Genomic DNA, 21,290 nt, shown 5'->3' with positions numbered 1-21,290 from the left:
GAATTTTCCAGGCGGTAATAATCAACAGGTAAATTTTATTAAAAAACCATTTGGGAAAATTTTTCCGATTTTTCTCTTTTACTTTGTGTATAAAATCTCAGTTAAAACTTAAAAAGCTCGTTTAGTAAACCCTGTACTTTCTGATTTTGCAGGATAAATATATAAATTGGTACCTTCGTATAAATATAAGGGTAAATCCTCAGTAATGTATTATCATATTATACATTCTACTAATAAAAAAGACGTTTACAGGAACGATTTATTTGAACGTACTTATTTAAAGTTTTTACTAAAGATTTTAGCGCTAAATAGGTAAATAAACACTTATATTACTCTTTTCGTGTATTGTAATTTTTATGAGTGTGTGTATTAATTTTGAACTATTTTAAAAATCGTGGAGCCGTGGATAACGAGAGAATGAGTAAGAAAGTATATTTAGCGAATGTGAGCGCGAGAACCGAACGAGGACGACCAAAAATGACGTGGCACGATCAGATCAATCAGAACCTAAAATTTGTTGGTGTCAAAAGTCTGCGTAATTGGAGGGCATGTATGAATAGATGTATGAATAAGAAGGAAGCCAGGAGTGTACGCCAGGACAAGGAGAAGAGTGTGGCGTTCCATCCTCTGTGCCTACCCCGGTGGGAAAAAGGCGTGATGGTACTAGTAATAGTAGTAGTTAAAAATCTTCATTAAAACAGAAAATAATTGTTTTTTCCAGAATGGTATGTATTTAATTGAAAAATGATCCCGAATACCTATATATTTAGATATTATATATATTTTCCAAAAGCTCATTGTCTCAAAATGCCATTTGTGCAGATCATTTCGTACTAAGGGTTGCTGTCTTTGCTCTAGGCGTGGTCAGGCCGGGGGGTGCGGCGGGGTGGGGGGAGCATCCCTCGCAGGGGAGGGGGAAGAGCTCGGATAAACGGGAGGGGGGAAGGGTTCGGATACCCAGTGGGGGGAGAGAAGAGAAATCTCGCGGCGTGATGGTTTATTCGTGTGCGGAACACAAGGCCGCACGCGACCTCTGCAGTACATGCGGCGCATAGTGGTGACACGGTGACAGTCGGAAGCGCACTGCAACAGCGAACGTTACGTGAACTCTGACTGGGTCGTCACGTATCCGTCAAATGCAAATTCGGAGTGGACTGTGACGTGAATTCGAATTTGAAACGGACTGCGACGTCGAATTCGAATTTCAAACACGGCTGCGGTCTAATATAAATTGAGTGTATTGTGATTTTTATTTTGAATTTTGAATAGACTGACATCGAATTCGAATTTCGAACACGGCTGCGGTCTAATATAATTCAGAGTGTATTGTGATTTTTAATTTGAATTTTGAATAGACTGTGACATCGAATTCGAATTTCAAACACTGCCGCGATTTAATCCAATTCAGAGTGTATTGTGATTAGACTGTGATATCAATTTTTAAACGCAATTAAAATCAAATACAAAATCTTCACCAAATTTATAATTTAAATATTTTCTTTTAAAATATCAGTTTAATTTACGTTATTTTTCAAATTTTGGTTTTTACAATTTTCCACTAATTGTTGTGACATTTTCAAAGACTGTGTTATGACTTAAACATAGGTATCAGTGTAATATTTTGGTTCAATGGTTGACGCTCGTTATAGGATGTCAGGTATGTTATTTTATTTTTATCATTAATTTCAGTGTATAAACGATTTAAAAATAATAATACAAGTGTTCGTTTTATAAGTAGGTATCCATTAAAAAATAAAACAAGAAGTTATAAAAATTTCATATTTGAACTAGTATGTACCTTAATAGGGGGGTCCGTATTGCAAATTGGTGTGTTGTGGTGCAAATAAAAAATTAACCATATTTACACGTTATATAATTTAATTTTAAAAAGCACAATAAAAATAATGAACGGAAAAATAGATTGGCGTTTTAAAAGTCAAATTTACTACTGAGATTCGTATTATTCAAATAGAAAAACAAATCGTACATACAGTGCTAATATTCTGATAAATCATTTACAAAATATTGAATATTTAAAATTTGTAACTAAAATTTAAAATTTAAAAGCATGTGGTTCAAATGATCACCATTTAAAGGTTTTTCTCTCATTTTACATATATGCTGATTTATGTAATAATATTAAATTAATTAAAATATAATAAAGGTATTAATTATTATGATAAATGATAATATTGAAGTTAGAAAAGCATTTTTATGACATATTCATAATGTCTTATCATTATAATTTATCGGAATGCTTTTCCTTATCATATCCTGTAAAAATGGTGTATAATATGCACTATTTATATTTTAAGTACCTACCTACCTACCTCAGTATAAAACAGTTTAATAAAACATTATAGTTTAGGTACTTTTAAAAGCTTTCATACGGTTTATTTGATTACATTTATTAATATTTTGAATTGTAGGGTTTTCGGGGTGTATTTATTCATGAAATGATTCACTAAGATATGATAATAATATTTGTATTATTCTTTAACGGAAATACTAAATAAATAGAGGTATAAATTTGTCTTAAAGTTAATTCAAAAACCTCTTTTCAAAAAAATTCTTGTGAGATTCTAGACGGAAAATATACTAACGGGAAATTTGCGATGATCTTTAGAACCGGTAATTTAATTTTTTCGTTGAAATATACAACATAAATTAGAGATTAATTAAATTAGTATTTTGATTAGAATTATCAAGCGTAGACTAAAAACATGGACACAAAAATGAATATAAACGGTAATCTGGAAAAAACATGAAGATGACATCACACAAAAAAACGGACAACTTAACACGGGGTTGCTGTGGCTATTATTTTTGTTGCAAAATATATTTAGAGATTTTAATTATTCATATCGTGCGGGTCTGTAGTGTAGTGATAAACGTTCTTGGCTAGCGTGCATAAGGTCCTTGATTTGATATCTTGGTGGTCAACATATAAGTACCTACAAGTTATCTTTTCAATTAAATAGTACATAGGGTTAAAATTAATGAAGCTTCAACCTTTTGGCGCGAATAAGAGTCAAAACAAATAATATAACATATATTTTGAGTCTAATATTATATAAAATACATTAACATGACATGGTTTGGACATGTGGAAAGAAGAAATAATCAGCGGGGATTTATGAAATATTTCGGATATATTGTTTATATATATATATATATATATATATATATATATATATATATATATATATATATATATATATATATATATATATATATATATATATATATATATATATATATATATATATATATATATATATATATATATATATATATATATATATATATATATATATATATATATACATATACAACTCAAAGAAAATAATATAAGACTCAAAATGCTCATGTTGCTTTGAAAAACCTTGAAACGAAATTTTAAGTTTATTAGGCCTCTCTCAAATTTGACGTTATTTCGTCATCTTGGTTTTTCCCTATCGCCCTCTGTTTTATCAGCGGAATACTTATGAAATTTATAAAAAATGAAGGCACACATTTCATCTAAATTTCGAGAAGGATTTCAAATTTAGGAGATCAAGCATCGCAAGATACAAAGTAAGCTATCGTGAGCCGCAATCGTTAGGTAAATACCATGTACAGTTTTGTATATATTGTGTACATACTAAGCTCTTTTTGGTCACAACCATTTATTTAGTAATAGTAGCGAGATGTATGACAACCGCCAGCAGTGTTAATTAGCCAACCACAGCCGCCGGCGGTCGCGGGGCTTATCTGCCAAACGATAACGGTCATCCTGATCGCAGAGAAATTTAATTTTTAATTCCGTGTCCCAAAGGACGAACCGATAATAATTGTAGGACTGCTCCGTGTCTGTCCGCCGTGCCGATCGGCGTCGAAATACCGGCCAGCGTCGGGCTCGAATCAGATCTAGCTGACTGCTTATCTCTTGCACTTCTAGAAACTTGATGGTGAATGCATCAAAACATATGTCATTAAATACTTTAATAAATAAAATAATTCCATCGTAGTCCTATTATTCACCTTAGTCTGTTTGGTGTACTGTTCGGAGAGGCGTCAAAATACCGGCCAGCGTCGGACTAGAATCAGATCTAGCTTACCAACTGAACTAAGTGACTACTAATCCCTTTCATTGCCTACACTGGGGCACTTCTAGAAACTTGGTGGTGGTTTTAGAAACATATTTTTATCTAAATTGGCAGTGACAGGGACATTGAAAGCTTTTAAATATAAATTCACAGGATACAATTTAGTTTAAGATTTTCTAATCATTTTCCCAATTAAGTTCATACAATGAATTTGCTAAGCATGAGAGGTCTGGTCAGAAAGCCTAGATTGTTAAGTAATCAATCGAAAGATGTCACATCTCTCTTTCAACAACGTCAAAACTTGATTTTTCAGGAGATCGTTTTTAAAGTTTAAAAATATAATGAAATGTATTAAAATAAATATCAAGCCACTTATTGAAATTTTTACTGTGCAATAGATCTTTTTAGGTAAAACCTGAATGTTTTTTCTATTTGAAAAATATTTAGTATATTTAAAAACATAATCAAACAATACCTTTTCTTCAAAATGCAAAAACCACACATTCTGTCCTGCAGCGGGTAAATATTAAGTCAAAAATATGCCGCTTTTTCTGGGAAATAGTACATTTTCTGGGCATTCCGAAAACAACTGAAAATTTACGATTTTTGATATATGACGTTGTTGATAGGAGTGAGCGACATGTCTTGGCAAAAATCATAATTTTACGTTAACTATAAACTAGTTTATCTCAAAACTATCGTTTTTAACATGCGGCTATTTGCCTTTGCACATTAGTATATTGATGTTGGTGTTGAAAAATCAAACTCGAAACGATGTAAACATACTTTTTTCCAAATTCAAAATAATGACGTCATCTATTCGCCATAGACAAAAATATACTTTTCAATCAATCATAAACCTATAGTAGATAGGTACCGCGTAATTAGGTACTTAACTTAACCGAATAATGGGTGTACAACGTGCGGTTTTCAGCTACGATTCGAGTAGGTCCCTACTTATGTTAATTGCCCAATCTTAATATATTTACAAGTAAATTAAACAATGATAATATTCCGGATGTATTTCGGAAAATAGTTTCACGTTACATAACGGCTTCTGGGGTTTTATCGGACCAATCTAATCGCGTAATTAATTTCGGTATTTATATTTTATTGGGGCCTTGAGTTGAACGTTTCTGTCCAATTAGAGAGCGTTTTTACGTTGTGCGGTATTTGCGGTGAGTGTGCCCATAGGTACAAAGATATGAACTCGTACGCATCCTATGGGCGGAACGCGTAACACTTATCCGTTAGGGTACCTACCTAGAGGACATTAAAAAATGCGCAACGTTATCGCAAGATATCAACTAAAATCAAATGAGTTATATATAAAAAAATAAATTTTTAGTCTGCCCAAATACTTGTTCACAAAATCTGGATTATCTCCAATTACAGGAGTTATTTTCACATTAGGTTTTTGAAATCTCACCAAAGATAAAGAAGGATATGGAAGTCTGGGCATTTAGGGGCTGACGACCGTCATAGGCTGGTAAAAGTGATCACTTTACACACGTGTAACATTCAAAAATTCAACCCATTATTAACAACCACACTTCTCAAAATCTTGGAAGTTCTATACATTTGAACCAATTTTGAAACGTTGTTCTTGAATCACTAGTACTTCACTAGAGACATCTATTGGTGAGATGAAAAGAAGCTTTTTACTGAGCAGGAACTCTATTATTTGTATGTGAGGTCCGAATCCTGGATTATAAAGGATCGTAAATGCCCAGACTTCCATATTTTTCTTCATCTTTGTTGAGATGTTTTTTTTGGGAATTTAATAGAATAGTTTCTTTAAGGCGGTATGGATATGCAAAGCAAATGGCTAATGAGAGAATGACTAAGAAAATCTATGTGGCGAATGTGAGCGAGAAAATAGAACGAGGAAGGCCGAAAAGGACTTGGCACGATCAGATCAATCAGAACCTAAAATCAGGTGGTGTCAAAAGTCTGCGTAATCGGAGGGCATGTATGACTAGATGTATGGATGTGAAGGAGGCGACGAGTGTATGTCAGGACAGAGGAGTGTGGCGTTCCATCCTTTTTGCCTACCCCTGCGGGGAAACGGGGTGATGGTAGAAGTAGTAACTGAATATTTTCATCAATTTATTCATTCACATAAATAGATTGGTGTGGCGTTCTATTGTCTCTACCTACCCTTGCGGCGAAGATGCGTGATGGTTATTTTTTTAAAGTTTAAAATCCTAATTGGTTATGCATATTGATTATTCACCTATTTTTTTCATCATCATTATTAAACCCCGCATGGTGCATAGGGCACTGCATCATATAAACGCAGTGTTATCTTGATCGTTACAATGCCATAGCTAATTGATCAATAGAGATATCAACATAGGATGGAATATGCGTATATTTATGTAGAAGTAGACAAATAAAACAATTGGTAGAACCTCAACACCCTATTATATTTCTCCCCACTTAAAACGTATGAAAAAAAATCAGATCGTAACTCGAGATTAACGCAAATCCATAACTAGGGGTTTATTATTTACTCCATTGTAATAAATACGTTATGGATACTATACTGGAATTTTTTCATGTTTTTATATGGTACGGGATCCTAATAAAGTGTTACATATTTATCATGTAGGTACGTATATACAATAGGTAATTCATTATTATTTATAACCCTTATCCGCACCTAATGGTGCATAGGGCCCTGCATCAAATTGACGCAGTGTTATCTTGATCATTACTTATACGAAGGCAAGGTGATCACTCTTGCGCTTCAGGAACCAGTCCAGGGTAATATTAAATGAATATTACAGTGTTAAATCACTAATATTTATTTTCACCTCCCCCCCTGGGAATCCAAACCCGGGACCTCCAGCACGGTAGCTAAACACGCTGACCATTACACCACGTTGGCGGACAAATATTTTTTTATTCAAACCCTTATCCTCGCCCCAATGGCGTATAGGGCACTGCATCATATAAACGCATCATATATCTTGATCGTTAAAACGTGAAGGAAGGGTAATCAGCCCTCCGCTTCAGGTACCAGTCCAGGATAATATTGAATAAATATTAGAGTGAAAAAAATCACTATATTTATTTGACCCACCCCCTTGGAAATCGAACCCGGGACATTCAGTACGGTAGCCGAGCGTGCTGACCATTACACAACGGAGACAGACATTATGTAAGAATAATAAATTTGTACTAATAATAAATACTATCTCAAGAGCGCTTCGCTGTGAATTAATTTGGGAAAAGAGGGTGGTGGAAGTGATTTAGCAAACTAATGTGTTTTTGTTTTTTTTCTAAAGTTCGTCTCGCTTTCTTTATTTCTAACTACTGGTGGAAGAGCATTCCACGCAATCGGTCCTGCAACAGCAAAGGCACGCTCACCCAATTTAACCGAAGAATCGATAAATAAACTTTTTGAATCATATTTTCAAATGGTGTACGGAATGCGTGGAAGTTTTTGGTAAGGGAAAGGTAATGAACTATGAGTATTTCAATGTTTTAGAATTTAGTACATAAACCCTGTTGATGACAAGGTTCTTGTCGAAACCGGTTGGATAAAGTGAACCAATAAAAATTGGTTAAAACAAAGTTGTTTTATTTTATAACGTTTATAAAATGTGCCACAAAGTATCTGCGAAAAACATTCAAGAAAATCAATAAATAAATCTGGAACTACAATATTTGTATGTAATTTTTTCTCGTTATCTCGAATATTTCGAATCATGGAAATATGTTTCATATTTTAGCTATCACGAACCATCAATATCAGTATTACTAATTGAAACTTAAATCAATGACAATGTAAATATTTAATAAATAAAATATTTTTATCCAAAATTTATATTATTGTATTTCTTTTTAGATTTTCTCTCTCATTCGCTTTCCCTGACATTAAATCTCTATTATTCATTGTTTTTAAGAAGTTTCACTGTATGTCAAAAAGTATTATGTTCAAAGGATTTATTTTCATTTTAGGTATGTGAAAGTCACGATGTTTAAGGGTTTTTCGGAAGCAAGCTTTACATGGGTCGATAACTGGATTCGTTACCTTATTACCCAATATTTTTTATTGCTTCTTCGTGTTTATCTGCGAATTTGAACCCCGCTACAATAGTCTTATCTCTAGTAAACACATCTCCTTCATTCTGTTATGTTTTCTATCTCGTTAGCACCCGTTTCGAGAAAAAAGGTTTTGTTTACTTATGGTACCCAAACTATAAAGATTTATGCACATAGAGCTAGCATGTGGATATATATATATATATATATATATATATATATATATATATATATATATATATATATATATATATATATATATATATATATATATATATATATATATATATATATATATATATATATATATATGTATATGTAAATATATATATATATATATATATATATATATATATATATATATATATATATATATATATATATATATATATATATATATATATATATATATATATATATATATATATATATATATATATATATATATATATATATATATATATATATATATATATATATATATATATATATATATATATATATATATATATATATATATATATATATATATGTATATGTAAATATATATATATATATATATATATATATATATATATATATATATATATATATATATATATATATATATATATATATATATATATATATATATATATATATATATATATATATATATATATATATATATATATATATATATATATATGTATATATATATATATATATGAACTTTTTTTTTAAAGAATTTAAAAAATATCTTTCATCCTTTCACCTGCCTCTCTTTCATTCATTTTATTAAATACTTTTATGAATTCCTAGGTACTAGGAACGCTAGAAAAGTATACGATTCACATACCATGTTTAATTTAATCGATAATAATGCCTATCTCAGTCTTTCATTCTTTCATATTGTAAAATGACTTTATTTTATTTTTCAAATTTTATTTTAATTCGACCTCTGATGATGTCCGTAACGTCTAAACCCGGTCACTAGTCAAATAAAATAAATGTGAAAACTAATTTTGAACACAATTTTTTTTATATAAAATGCAATTCCACCAAGAAATGTCAATACTAAACTTAAATTGCATTTATCCTTATAATAATAGTAATAAAAATTATTTTGGATAATTTAAATAGCGCCATTTTTGTAAAATACTACCTCAAGGGCGCTTATACTGGTATGGACTGTGATATGAAAATAATAATGAAAGATAAAAATATATTTATTATTTTTAAGAAAAACGTCGTCAATTTGAGTCTAGAGGAGGAAAATGGTGTCGCCATATTATATCACCTTTCGAATAACAATCATACACCGTTTTACCGCACATTCGTCTGTGGGAACGCGTTTCGACTACATCCAGTCTACCTTCATCCTTTTTTAAGCAAAATTTATGGATTACTTATATGTTATCAAAGAATGAATAAGAATGAGAAATTTAAGAAATAATGAATAAAACAAAAAAAAGTAATAAAAGCATTAGAGCTCAGTCTCTTTATTGCAGAGACCTGCGTTTTTAATTTTATGATTGTAAGTAGAAATGTTTAGAAAATGAATTAAAATTATTTAAAAAAACTTTTGTAACTATCTTAAATAAAAAAAAATGTTGACAGAATAAATCGAGAAGTTTGAGAACATTTGGTGAAAGGGGCATTATTCCAAATTAGGGTCTAAGTTTTACGCCGTGTTGACTAACCCTCTTGACGCAAAAAGCTGATTTGATTTGTTCCGGCGATTTCGTGTTCCCGGTATTGTCGGTCTTCCCGAGGAGATAAAACAGATTTCTGTTTGCCCGGCACATTTCGGCATTTGCCCGTCACTTTTCGGCTCTCTCCGCCATTCGGTATCAGGAAGACGTTATGGTCTGTCAATATTGAGGTTCCCAGAATACGGTAGATCTTGACTGTGAGAAAAATATAAAAAAAATCATCCAAATTGGTTTGTTGATAATATCATCGCAGGCGAAACAGCTATCAAGTTTTTGTGATATTTAAATTAGACAATTTTTCAATGCTATATGTCTTTGCATATGCACATGCACATATTTGCATACGCGCATATGTGCGGCAAAACGTTGTACGATAGATGTTCGAATGGTGATATAAGAAAATAATGCAAGGCTGAGGATAAACACCTAATGGTACATAGGGCACTGCATCAAATTAATGCAATGGTTAGATCGTCGTTTACTATGCGATGGAAAGGTGATAAGATGTGCACTTCGGGTACCTACTAGTCATGGGTAATATTAAATAAATATTACAGTGAAAAATCTATAACTTATTCTGACCTTTATTAGGAATCGAACCCGAGAACTCCAGCGCGGTAGACTAATGCTCTAAAATATAACTGAAAACTTTTAAAATGAGTATTTTAATTATAGCCACTAATATATTTTCGCTCTTATGTATACAAGCAATATGTAACGAATGCTTAAATTACATAATTTGCGACGATTCTGAATTTTTTTAATGTCTGCTTCATACCGTTGAACAAATAATAAATGTATGTATGTCTACACGTGTTCGTCTGATGGATTTTATTCAGCTGTTTAAAGATGCATCATGTCATCATCACGACAATTTCTGCATACGTTTAACTAAACTTTATAAAGTCAACAAAGTGATGATATACGATCAAGATCCACTGATATTTATATTTTCATCATATACATAATTAAAATTTAAAATAATGTGCCCTCACTGGGTTTCCCCGTGCCGAGGGCATATTTTACAGCACTTATTTATTATGTAATTTAAATTTGAAGCAATAACTTTGTGATTTTCCATTTAATAATTAAAATACATAACTTTGTTTTAAAATGGCTCTAAATATTTTATTATAACTTAATTATAATATCTACCGGTTTCAATGCTAACCGCTTCTTTTTAAAAACTAACGTATCAACTACTAACGTGACAATCTTGAAAAATAAGTGGTTAGCTTTTAAACCGGTAGACATTATAATTAAGTTATAATGAAATATTTATAATAAAACCACTTTATATATTTTAATTGTACATTGTAAAACATTATTTCATTTACTTATTTATTTTTATTTCATCATATACATAAATACTTATTAAAATAACTAACCCTCACTAAGTTTTCCGGTTTTATACGCCTCCGTAGTGTAATGGTCAGCACGCTCGGCTACCGTTCTGGAGGTCCCGGGTTCGATTCCCAAAGGGGTAAAATAAATATAAGTGATTTTTTCACTGTAATATTTATTCAATATTACCATGGACTGGTACCTGAAGCGGAGGGCTGATCACCTTTCCTTCATGTGTAAACGATCAAGATAACACTGCGTTTATATGACATAGTGCCCTATGCACCATTGGGGTGCGGATAAGGGTTTATTATTTTAATTAAGTTTTCCGGTACCAAGGTCATATTTAAAAATAAAATTTCATTTATAAAATTATGATTTTTTTATGCAATCAAATACGACATGGCCGAATGATGCGATCTGTTTCAGATCTACACGATCTCAGTATCCATTAAGTAATAGCTCTTTTATTTTTAATGTACATATGTGTTTAATGACTTTGTAAATAACGGAAGCAGGTTGTAAAACTTTATTACATAATAATCAAAGTTCTTTTGACCAAAGGAGATATGTGTTAGATTTTTTGAATATTAATAGTAATTTGTCTACATACATATGTCATAAGTAAGACATGGTTGAAGAATGCGATGTATTTCAAATCTATCCACCTCCATTATCCAATTAGGAATAACTCTTTTGTACGTAGTTTCGTTATTTAACGAGCGAAATTAGCGTTATGAGTTTTTTCAATTATACATTGAAAAAACAATTTTACATATTTTTTTAACTGCTTGCCCATCAGTAACTATTTTCTTTCCAAACCAACTTTTATTTCGAAGAAAAACTAATGTTGTCAATACGAAAACGATGTTTTAAGGGAATAATTAAATTAAGCAATATGGTAGAGTGATAACCGATTTTTTTGGCCGGTGATTGAAGATCATGCCTTGGACGATATGTGGTTCCAACAAAACGGGGCAACAAGCCACACAACACGACCAATTAAGGCTTTATTGCGTGAAAAGTTTCCTGGTCGCGTAATTTCACTTTTGGCGACGTCAATTGGCCACCAAGATCATGCGATTTGACACCGTTTGAATTTGTTCTGTGAGGCTACACAAAAGATCGTGTGAGCTCTAGACGCATTCGAAACCAACATTACTCAAGTTATGGCCGAGATACCGCCCGAAATGTGCGAAAAAGTGGTTAAAAATTGCCTCAAAAGAATCGCATGCATCAAATCTTCCCGAGGTACCATTTGAATGATATTGTTTTTCACATTTAATGGTTAAGTCCGAACTTTATAATGAAATAAAATTTTCATAAAAATGTATCGCTGTGTGTGTTTAAGCTTATCTTTCAAAACCGAAAAATGACTGATCCTGTCTATAGGGCCTTTAAAAAAACACGACAGCATCTTCAACACTTGATCATTGTTATCCATCCTTATTTTCATACTCGCTAATTTAGCTCGCTCACGTGAGGCTTGACAAAGCTTCAAGTTATGGTCCGAAGATATCTCGGGACTCATTGAATCCCAAAGGGCGATACGAAAGTAACGTCCATTCAGATGCAGATTCGGTACAAGAATGGAGCATTTGGAAAACAGACCCTTTGTTTTGCATCTGTGCAGAACAGGTGGTACGAGCTGTGGAGAATCGGTGGTCATCGTCGCCCGACAGTCTGGACTCGAAGGCACGTTTGGGTTATTCATTTAAATACAAATGTCTTCTCAGAAGAGGCATTTCGTATTACTGACTGGCTTTGATACTCGTATGTATTCTAGGTTCATAAAAATGCAGTATCTACAAAAATTATGTATTTATTTTCATTGCTTTTATTCAGATTCATTGCTTTTAATCGGATTCAGTAGTGAATCTCCCTTAACGTGTTAAAATAACAATTCAGTATATCCAATCCAACAGTTTCTGCAAAATTAAACATTTTTGTTATTGTTATCATTAGATCCAGTATTGAATCTACTACGAGTAAAACGTGTAAAAATTACAATTCAATACGTCCAATATATTTTTAAAATTCTAAATTTTAAGAACTACGGCATTTCTAACAATTTCAAAGAAGGATTTTTATTTTGTAATATTACTTCTACTACTACTCGGCTGTCCAAATTTAAAACACAGTAAGGGACATTTTTTTGTAGTAGTTTTTTTTTGCATTTATGGACTAAGTAGACTCTACTTAGTCCAAAAATGCAAAACAAAAAACTACTACTTACTGTGTTTTAAATTTGGACAGCCGTACTACTACTATTACATCTATTATTACTACTATCGTCAAGTCGTTTTCTGCAGGGGTAGGCAGAGAGGATGGAACGCCACACTCTGCAGTCCTGACATACACTCCTAGTTTCCTTCACATCCATATATCTAGTCATACATGCCCTCTTCTGTATATTCTGGATAAATATATATGATCGATTTTTAATAAAGTAATCAGATTTTTGTTTTGAACTGACGTTTCTTGGTGAAACTGTGTTTTATATAATAATGTTTTTTTCCGCATTATTTGAATTAATCAGAAATACTCCTTATTTTCGTCCTGTCTCTGATCATGGGCAGAATTTTTAACGTAATCTCTCTAAATAATTCGACTTCCATATTCTCTTTTTATAAATTGCTTCTTGCTTTTCGCAAAATTCATTGTTCATAAGTCTACACCATCGTTGGATGTGAAAATATTTTTTCTCAAAAATTCATGTTTTCTAATTATACTTAAGTTTTTAAATTAACTAGATCGAAACTATTATAATATTGAATAATATTGTTGACACACATTTTTATCTTTTTCGCCTGACTCGTGAAAATATTATTGGGGTAATTTGCAAATTGAAATAATTGATAACAACGATAAAAATTGCACCTGCATTTCACCTGTACCCTCTTTGTTTGATTATTATCATAAATGTCAGAAGTGTAAGCGGTTTTTTTTAATGCCAGGTAGGTAGGATATTCTGTATATACGAAAAAAAGAATACGTGTATATTTGAATTGAAATCAGAAAATATAATTTTTTAAAAGCATTTTGATGTAAATAATAACTGATTTTAAATAAAATACTTAACTAAATAACCATCACGATGCTCATACGCACTCTACGTATTTGAAATACTTAATCGTGCCAAGTTTTCCTCGGTCTTCTTCTGCTTATATTACTTACCACATTCGCCTTACATTAAAAAAAAACTTTCTTTACTCATTCGATTTACAAGCTCAAACACTTTATCTCAGCCATGCATTCGTTCCATATATCACCATTCGAGCATCTATCATAAATTTTTTGCCCCACATTCGTCTGAGAGATCGCAGTTCACTGCATTTAATCTACTTTCATCTCTCTTTTGCTATTTCATGCGTCACTTCCATACATTAGGGTTGCAACCAGGACATCACTGTATACTGCCAGTTTAGCTTTCGCTGAAATTTTTTATTTGCCATAACTGATTTCAGTGCACCATTGACTCTCCTTTTCATATTATTATCAATCTTTCCATCTCTAGAAAACATACTTCCCTAATATACTCAAGTGTTTGATTTCATGGCATTTTAATAGTATCCAAGTATCCACAAGGAGTTAATATGGATAACGGTAGGGGAACATCACACCTGTATATGACCGCGGTGGTGAATGTAGAATTGTTATTATCAGGGACACTCGTCGTGAGGTGATTATCTACAGTCGAATAAGTAAACACCATCCTGTATTCCTGTATTCCTAAGTAAATATTGTAGATATACATGCAATGCATACGAATTTGTTATATTTGATTTGCAATATTACTTAAAGGGTCTAGGTCGATGAAAAAATAGCCCCCAGACATCGTTGTTTATCGATTAATCTTTGCTTTTATAAAAATATATTGAAAAGTATAGTTAACTATCAACACACCTAGCCACGCGTTTCTTTGGCTCAGTTTGATTAAAAAGAAAAGGAAGAAAGAAAATAAGTCACATATTTTTGTTATGTATGTAAAATTCACATTGCTGTGAAGAAATGAAAATATTAAAGTCTGTAAAAGAAAAATGTGTTACAAAACATAGAAAATACTAAATGACAAAATTTGTTAAAAAGCACGCTGTCCGCATAAGCAATGTTTAGTATTACGTGTGTTGCTGTTTCATTTAACAGATGGCACTGCCATTACAGTAAAAAATACAATTCTATTTGTCCCAGGTAAAAACGCCCTTCAAAGGTGTATTACATAAAAACACGCGCTTATTCGAATGCAACGTTGTGTTCATTTCAAAGCAAGCGGTGAATATCTTGGGGAGATTTGGGATTTTCAACATATTGACATTTACATTTTTATTCATATAGATTATTTTAATTACAGGGAGTAGCGGTGACGAGTTGGAAGTATCTGGAGTGACAACAGGCGAAGAAGAAGATCCAGATTCTATGGATTCTGGAGAGCTGTCTCCTAAAACTCCCCGGAACCAAAGTGCTTTAGAAATAATACACATCACCACGGAAAACAGTCCGCCATTACTTAACCAAGAAAATTACCACAGGAGAAAGAATACCCCTCAGCAAATAATAGAAAACTCTTTCTACCAAACTGGCATCCACGAAAGCGATGAATCAGATACTGCCAAACAAATCAGATCACAATACAGTCCACCAAGAGTGGCAGTTTCCAGTTCTGAGGAATCTAGGTACAGTCCGAGAGATCATTCGTTCAACGAAGCGCTCAGGAAGAGATCTCTCGAACAAGGGATAGAAGAAGCTGAAACCAAAAGGAGGAGAGTAGACAATTTGAGGGTCAAATCTGCGGAAGCACTCCTACGTGGTCAGGACAACTTTGCAGAAGCCAGTTTGAAGGACATTAGAGTCAAGAGCCAAGATCTAGCAGTTCCAGCAGAGTTGCTGGTGAGAAGCGGTAGAGATGGGATCGAAGGAGTTTGGGCGAGAGGAACAGTTGTACGAGGAGTCAAATATGGACCTTATGCTGGGAAGTGGGCTTCTTTACCGGCTGATCCTCGATATGCTTGGGAGGTAAGTGAAGTATTTATACCACAAATATGTTCAAATTGGTGCTTTTTTGTATTTATTAATTACGACTTTCTTCTTCTTCTTTCACCTCTATCTCCACTGCTGGATATAGGTCTCTTCCATATCCTTCCATTTTTTTCGGTCTGTTGCTGTTTGCTGCCAGTTTTTAACCCCCACAGCGGCTATGACGTCGGACCATCTTTTTGGAGGTCTTTCGGTGCCTCTTTTATTCTTCTAAGGTCTTCATATCAACATTTTAGGAGTCCAACTTGTCTTGCAAAATTAATTACATAGTAATTACAAATTGATTATTTTCAATTTAAATTTTTATCAGACATTAGATTATTCGCATTACCGATGACATAGTATATCAATATGTATTTAGATGTTTCAAGACGACGCATCTATCATTCTTATACATACGATAGAAGATGGAAGTCTAAGCATTCCAAGACTTACGATCTGGCAGTTGGCTGTCAAATGATCAATTTATACACTTGTGTAACTTTCACCATTCCACCCATTCTTGAACATCCATATTGCATTAATGTTTGAAAGATATCTATATGCACTGTTGTATGTTAATTGTAATTTTGATACAAGTTGAATTTCGGCTATCGGTGCTGATCTCTAAATCTATCATCTAAAAACGATAGATGCCTTGTTTCAAGTTGGGACACCTATAGTATTGTACATACTCTTTAATCTCGTCAAGAGTTTACGGTATTAGTTTGATCCCCAAATAATTGGATGAGGGCTTTGATGATCGTGTTAACTTGCCGAACCCTCAAGATCAAAAGCTGGAAGCAAACGTTTCCTAAATGATGCCACTCTCAAAATCCACTCGACTAGAAAATCCTTTTATGCGAGATTGTTAGTTTGGTGTTTGGAATAACTGTGTTTTAGTCTATGGATATTGACTACTGCTATAACTACCATCACACCCTTTCCCCGCGGGGGAAGGCAGTGAGGGTGAAATTGAAATATAATGAAATTCGATACATTTTGTTTGAATAAATAATTCCACGTTTTTTTCATAATAAATAAATCTATTGAATTTTTTTAAAGTCATTTCATCAAAACCGAGAATTTGCTGAGTATAATTTTCTATATCAAGTCTCCTATATATCGTTATGCTTCTATGAACAGGTACGAAGGTATTTTAATCTGTCCGGGAGTATGTCAGTACATGGTCGTCCAAACAAAACTTTCTACAAAGGAGTACGGACGTACATGAACGTCCACGATAATAACTAAATCGGTGACATTTATTTCCAAAATAGCACGTGTACTGCCATTTGTGGTTATATTGAAACACTAAAATCACATTATTTTTCTGTTTTACTCACGACATACTATAATATTTAAAACAATGTTTGTGTGACGTAATCGTAATGACGCTTTCAAAGAAAATACATGAAAAAAAAACATTGATGATTTTGATATAAATCTTGTTGATTGTTGTAAAATTTTTTTTTCAAGAAAATGTGTTGCTTATAGCCATTGACTACGATGTAGAATCAATAAAAAAATAATAAAAACAAAAAACTCTCTCCCCAGATACAGTTTTGTTTGCAGAAACTCACTTCCGAACATGTTAATTATTTTCAATGATTAAAGAAAACACTTCGTTTTTTACCACTTGTGTTTTATTATAGACTACATGTTTCAGAAGTTAAACTTCCATCATTCAGTTATTATACAGACCTGAATGATGGAAGTTTAACTTCTGAAACATGAAGTCTATAATAAAATTCAAGTGGTAAAAAACGAAGTGTTTTCTTTAATCATTGTAACATGTCTTACCACAAAGTTAATGCCGAAACAATAAATTAATTATTTTCATTGAATCTTGAGCCAAGGTAGCATCTTTATAGTTAAATCTTCAATTTTTTTTCAAATAAAAAAAAACACAATCGAGAAATGTTGAAATGTCGGTTACCAATTTCATGACGATAAAAACCTGGTATAAAAACTGGATTTACCACTTTTTAGAGATTTCTCGGAATAAGGAATGGTGACAAATAAAAATCGTTGCACAAATAATTGAAAATAATTAGACGGGGGGTCACATAAATGGCAGAATTAGGGCATGAACTCGAAGGTGGTTACACGGTGAGCAAGAATACAATTGTCAACAGTTTTTTTCTGACATTTCGTCAATTTTTCACAGGAATATTATTATTGGCTCTATCTTTTTGAGGAGTGTTTGACGAGGGGTCCATTGTGCAGCATCACATAAAAACAACTTGTAAACTCGATTATGTGAATGTATACTGTACTATAGAAATAAATGGCCTAGTTTCGCAACCATAAAACGACGATAAAAATAAGTGTAGCTATAAATTTTCAAATCATTAAATTAACTGATAAAACATGAATTTTGCATGAAATTTTGATACGGTACTTTAAAATAATTGAATAAATAATATGGCTCGGGAGCATCTAAAAGAGCTGTGTATTCCAGACTTATTGGTTGATAGACGTCTTACGCTTCGATCGACTAAAACTGATATGGGTGAATTGATCTTACCGGTGCACCTATTAAGAGAAAGTGCGATGGCGTGGAATGCTCTTCCACTAGTAGTTAGAAGCAGTGAGGGTAAAATGATTTTTACAAAACAAAAAACGAATTTGTTTGCTAAATCTCCTTTTCCTTAATTAAATCATATTGAAGCGCCCTTGAGGTTGTATTTACGAAAATAGCGCTTTACAAATTATCTAAAATTATTATCATTAATATCACTTATATTGCAAGTGTTTGAAGTTTGTTTAAAATTTACAATTAATTAATTACGAATATTAGTAGACTCTGTTTGATTTAAAATTAATACATAAATTAAAATGGAGTTCTAAAAATTAAACGCCAAATCAATAAATGGATTACGAATATTTTTGAGTATTTCCAAATTTCCTTACTCTACCCACTTTACTCTACCCACTTTACTCTACCCATTAAAATCATAATTTCAGTGAAAAGTCTACATAAACGAAAAAGTCTATTGGGAAAAGAATATGGAAGTCTGGACAGGGCATAGGACCTTCTGGTATAAGGATAGAATGGTAAAAATTATACAGAGAATAAAGTAATCACTAAAATTAGCCTATGATATGTTCTAAGATAGTAAATTCAGTCTTCCATATTGTCATTTCAATAGACTTCTTCATCTATGTAGAGTTATCCAAAAAAAGTATTTTAGTTTTAGTATCAAAATCATCCGACGTAAAATAATAAAAAAAATAACACCATTAAAATTACGTGACATGATATTGTATGTATGTGCATTCAGTAGCAAAATATCTACCTATAAACATAATACAGGAATCATAGATATGACAACAAATGCATCTATGAAGGGAAAATAAAGGACTCAGGGATATAGGACGAGTCGTCCTGGTTTCCAGGTGTCGATATGATTGACAGCCATTCACCGTATTATTGTAAGGAATCGGGCTAGTCCTTAAACGTTTACAGGACTTTCAATTGCCTTTGGTATCAGTCCCGAGCCGATAGATTTTGGAGATACACATATAAAAATATTATTCATACATGGATAGATACGAGAATATTAATTTTTAATGTAACAACATATTACGATTATTTTTGCTTTACATAGGTTTTGTGGCTGGTTATTTTTTTGCAATAATTCAATGAAAATTTTAACATTGTCATTTATCATGGATGCCATATACATACATGATGTCACAATTTGTCAAGCATTTAGACCGTTCTTTATTTTTGAACTTTTAAAGTAAACAATTCAAGAAAATCTTGCAATTTCATTAGTTAATTTGGCAGTCGCTTTGTGGTAATGTGTATCGATTTTTAATTTATATTTTACTTGGTAAATACCACTACTTCTTTAAATCTATTGTGACACGTGTTTCGATGCATTCCGCACTAATTTGATAGTGGTTTTTACCAAGTAAAACTAAAATAAATAAATAAAATATTCAAAATTTAATTAGGGCAGTAGTTTAAATATTATCCATATTTCTAACGTCAAAATAATGTGTTTAATTTAAAAAATATATTAATAATATGTATATTCCTTGATGCCTATATGAAATCTGGTTTTTACTCTAAAAAACTAAAAATTAACGGTCGAAACGTGAAATATATTTTTTGTAATTTAATATAAGTATGTAGGTAATATTATAATAATCTAGGTACGTAGGTAGGTAGGTATGTCATGTATAATAATTCACAGGGTTCAGGTTAAATTCACACCCCTTTTTGAAATCAATAGAATTCAATTGCAGAATTCATTCAACTCGAGGGTGTTTGTGACATGTTGAAATTTTGAACATTGTAAGTGGATTTGCCCGTTTTTACATCGTGTACGAACAAAGAGTGTGAAAGATACCTTAAATAAAATGTTCCTTAGCTTATCATTTATTTATTTTTCAAGGGAAATAAGCTTTTTAGGATTATAAGTTTTATTTTATAAACTTTAAAAATAAGAAACAGCTCCTACCGCCCTCTTCATCCTTCACCATCCAAAGGATATGACTCTAAAATTTACACTTAGCTTCATATACGGTGTTTGAAAATGATATAAAATGCTTCAAAGATATGTCACAATATATTTAAAGAAATAGTGGTATTTACCAAGTAAAATTTAAACTAAAAATTTAAAAATATTACCACAAAGTAACCGCTGAATTAATAAATGTAATTATTTATTTTTAAATTGTCTGATCTCTATACAAGTTCGATGATTTTATCTACACATAATCAATGAATGAAGATGGCAATCCGTTCCGTTATTTGACTAAAAAATAGAGATATCAATGTTACTGTCGGTGATCTTTCCGGAATGTGGTAGCAGGACATCAAATAACACATAATCCTCCTAAAAAGGCGATAATCCCATTTTGGGTCCAACATTGGTCCTTGGGGGACCACACTCCTTTTCGTAAAATCTTCATTTTGTATTGAATTCAAAAGGAGACACATTTATCTCGGCTTAGGAAACATACATACATACCTGGAAACAGAATTATACATACATACATCACTTCATATTTATATCAGAAACATGACGATTCTGAAAATGCGTTCTTATGGAAAAGACGAAATAATCGATACAGCTTTTTA

General features: G+C 32.0%; 1 protein-coding gene across 1 annotated transcript in view; it reads left to right on the top strand.

Moving 5' to 3' along the window:
- The first annotated feature begins 999 nt into the window (after positions 1-999).
- Positions 1,000-21,290, top strand: part of LOC148313978 (transcription factor hamlet-like) — a 116,770-nt gene continuing 96,479 nt past the window's right edge. Inside the window, exons 1-2 of the mRNA XM_088262328.1 lie at positions 1,000-1,657; positions 15,531-16,192. Of these exons, the coding sequence (XP_088118454.1) occupies positions 1,630-1,657; positions 15,531-16,192 (690 nt within the window). The 5' untranslated portion in view covers positions 1,000-1,629. The remainder of the gene's footprint in view (positions 1,658-15,530; positions 16,193-21,290) is intronic.

This window comes from Brachycentrus maculatus, unplaced genomic scaffold, assembly GCF_059751285.1.
Source record: "Brachycentrus maculatus isolate JH-2025_06_01 unplaced genomic scaffold, ASM5975128v1 h1tg000003l, whole genome shotgun sequence".
Classification (NCBI taxonomy): domain Eukaryota; kingdom Metazoa; phylum Arthropoda; class Insecta; order Trichoptera; family Brachycentridae; genus Brachycentrus; species Brachycentrus maculatus.
Note: the sequence above shows the minus strand (reverse complement) of the source record. Positions and strands in the feature narration are given on the sequence as shown.